At 41.3% G+C, this 3178-nt stretch overlaps 1 protein-coding gene across 1 annotated transcript in view; it reads right to left on the bottom strand.

Moving 5' to 3' along the window:
- The window catches only part of Ptn (pleiotrophin), a 43602-nt gene that overhangs the window by 30321 nt on the left and 10103 nt on the right, over positions 1 to 3178 (bottom strand). Inside the window, exons 3-4 of the mRNA XM_023712767.1 lie at positions 2379 to 2552; positions 70 to 231 (exon numbers count right to left, since the gene is read on the bottom strand). Coding sequence (XP_023568535.1) covers positions 70 to 231; positions 2379 to 2552 — 336 coding nt within the window. The remainder of the gene's footprint in view (positions 1 to 69; positions 232 to 2378; positions 2553 to 3178) is intronic.

The following is a 3178-nucleotide window of genomic DNA, read 5'->3' as shown; positions in this document are numbered from 1 at the left end:
TACATGGGTTTCCTCATTCTGCAGAAGCCCACAGTCCCATACGCATTGTGGAATAACGGCCGGGCCCACCTTGAGGCTTGGACTTGGTCAGTTTGCCACAGGGCTTGGAGATGGTGACCGTCTTCTGGCAGTCGGCATTGTGGAGGGCGCGCTTCAGACTCCCAGTTCTGGTCTTCAGGGCTGTATTCAAGTCACACTCTCCCCAGGCCTGGAACTGGTATTTGCACTCCGCTAAAGTCAAGAGAGAAATCCTTCAGATAGTCTACAGTCACGCCGCTCTGATAAAGGAGCCCTTTCTTTACTAACTTTTTAGATCTGGATAATTATAGATTTTCATGGAGTTACAGAAAATAACAGAGATATCCCATATACTCTTCACCCTCTACTCCCAGCCAGGTGTGGTGTCTTGCTCAGTTATTGTCCCATTACATCCACCATCAAGTTGACATGAACACATTCCAAGGGCTTGTTGAGATTGGGTCACTTTGTATGCACGCATTTGTGCATCAGGAGGCACATTGGTTCTGCACAGTTTATCATGTGTTCAAGCACATGATCATTGTCAGCAGTATCCAGACCCCTCACAACACAAGGGGCACAAGGTTTATCTTTTCCATCGGTCTTCCTGCCTCCTTCATTCATGTCATCTGAAACACTGATCTCCATCTATAATTCCATCGTAAGACATCGTATGAATGGAATTAAACTGTATTGAACTTTTGATGTTAGCAACTTTTAACTTAGAACAATTTCCTACAGAGTCATCCATACGAATTATATCAATAGTCATTCGTTTTTGTGTGTGAGGGCTATTCCATGACACGGATATGCCACAATTTTTAAACTATAACAGGTTCTTGCTAGTTTCTGAGTATAACAATTGAAACTACTATCTATACTCATGTATGGGTTTTTATGGGAATGTATGTTTCTATGCTCTGAGATAAATGTCCAAGAAAGTGTTGTGTTGCGTAGTAACTCAGGTCTAGTTCTGTAAAATACTGACATTCTCATTTCCAAGATTGCTGCTGTACCTTTGTATACCTCCAGTAATTTAGGAGAGATGCAATCTATCACATTCTTGTCTAGCCACTATGGTAGGCTTATAGTAATTCTATTAGAAGTTTACTTTCCATTTCACTCATGAGGAAAATAAGTTGAAAATCCTTTTACACATTCATTTGCTTTCTGTAGATCAGTGATAGAGAATCTTGTAGAGTTTTCAATGATAACAAACAGCCCGCCGTGACACATATGCCATAGTTTTACCACCACTGCTACAGATGCTCTTTAGTAAAATGTGTCGAGCCTACTATCTTACTGGACTTTTTTTACTACAGAGTTTTGAAAATTACTTATAGATTCCAGACTGAATATTTTAAGACTCATCATAAAAACCTTGTATAGGTGAATCGCAAAGAATTGCCTATATACAATATAGGAGCAAATGTATCCAGACTTTACTGTAGCTTCATAACACTTACTGTCACTCAGAAACATACCCCAAAGGTCGAAAGCATGGAAAAAAATTATATGGGCATAATCACAGCCCTGTTTCACCCACTGTCAGGCCATAATGCTCTTCTTTATAACAGAGGGACAACATCTTAGGGTATAATGTTCTAGCATGACCAAGAAAGGCAAAAAGACAAAAATGTAGGAGAAAAGCTTATCTGAGGTTTAATACTGATTTAAAAGTTGAAAGTTTTCAGAGAACTTCTCATCAGTAGAGAGACCAGATCAGCATGAGGTTGCCAGGGTCAGTGACAGAAATCTCTCAGAAATAGCTATTGATACCCACCCTCCAGTTGCCTGCTGAAGTGAACAAGCAGATCCATGCATGTGTGTAGATGGGACGGTGGGAGGAAACAAAAGAGGGGGCTGGAAAGTGACACAGATAACAAGAATGAGAAAAGTAGAAAAGAAAAGGAATTTGGAAACAGCAGAAAGAAAAGGGAAAGAACACAAACAAAAGAACATTACTGGGAGGAATTCCATGCAAAATTTATGTCTCTACTATGTAGTGGTTCTCCATCCTGGATGGTTTTTACACCCAGGGGACATTTGACTATAAATAGCAGAAATATTCTTAGCTTTCACAGCTCACATGGGTGAGAGGATTAGTGGAAACTAGTGCACAGAAACTAGGGATGGTGCCAAATATGCTACTGCACAGAAGACAGAAACTTATGTGGCCCAAAACGTCACCAGTGCTGAAGTTGGGAAATGCTGGGGTGAGATAAAGTGCCTGGTGACCTTCCGTCTGACAAAATGAAATATAAAATAAGCAGAATAGATTCCAAGAGGACACCTAGTGGAAATGATGCTGAATTATCTCAGAGTGGGAAGCCGAGTCAATAGGACAGGGTGACAGCTACCTCCGAATTGCTTCTTCCAGTTGCAGGGGATCTTGCATCTCTGGGTCTTCATGGTTTGCTTGCACTCGGCTCCGGTACGAGAGCCCTCCCGGGTGCCCAGTCCACAGTCTCCACTGGTGGGCACACACACACTCCACTGCCACTCCCCACAGTCCGACTTCTTCACTTTTTTTTCTAGAAGGAAGAAGCCAAACTTAACCAACATTTAAACAACTGTAACTCCTTGGTATAACTGAGTTCATTTGGGAGCACTGCAAGTGTAGGCTGTGCATTTGCCTGCCCCTTACTGTCCAGCCACCAGTAGAGGGGAGACCAAGACCAGTCAAATAACTAAATCAATAACACCTCAAGAGGACAAAGAAGGAAAACTGAGGAAGGAACTAGAATCAATGGAAGTTTAACCCTTATGTGGGCCTCAATGGCTCTATGTGACTTACTGGCATCTCTTGGTGGAAGCAATCATTTCCATTCAAAAATAATTCCATGTAAAGAAATGAGAAAACATGATATCAGAAGTAACAGTGAGATTGCCTCCCACCATGTAAATTTTAAATCCTTTCTTTGTCTAGAAAAATGGAAGAATATGATAGAAATATGACTCCGCTCAGACTCCCAGCTTCCCAGACTACATGTGCCTGTGGGAAAGGCATAGAGCAGAACGCCTTTCTACCCATTGCTTCCTTTATAAATCTAAGACTTTTTTAAGAAAAATCTTTGGATGGCACAATTTGAGGAAGAGGGTTAACATAAGCAGATGGTGGCTAATCTAACAACTATCATTTCTAATAGAGTACTTTCTC

Source organism: Octodon degus, unplaced genomic scaffold, assembly GCF_000260255.1.
Source record: "Octodon degus isolate 3935 unplaced genomic scaffold, OctDeg1.0 scaffold00027, whole genome shotgun sequence".
Taxonomy (NCBI): Eukaryota; Metazoa; Chordata; class Mammalia; order Rodentia; family Octodontidae; genus Octodon; species Octodon degus.
This window is presented reverse-complemented; position numbering and strand designations above follow the sequence as displayed.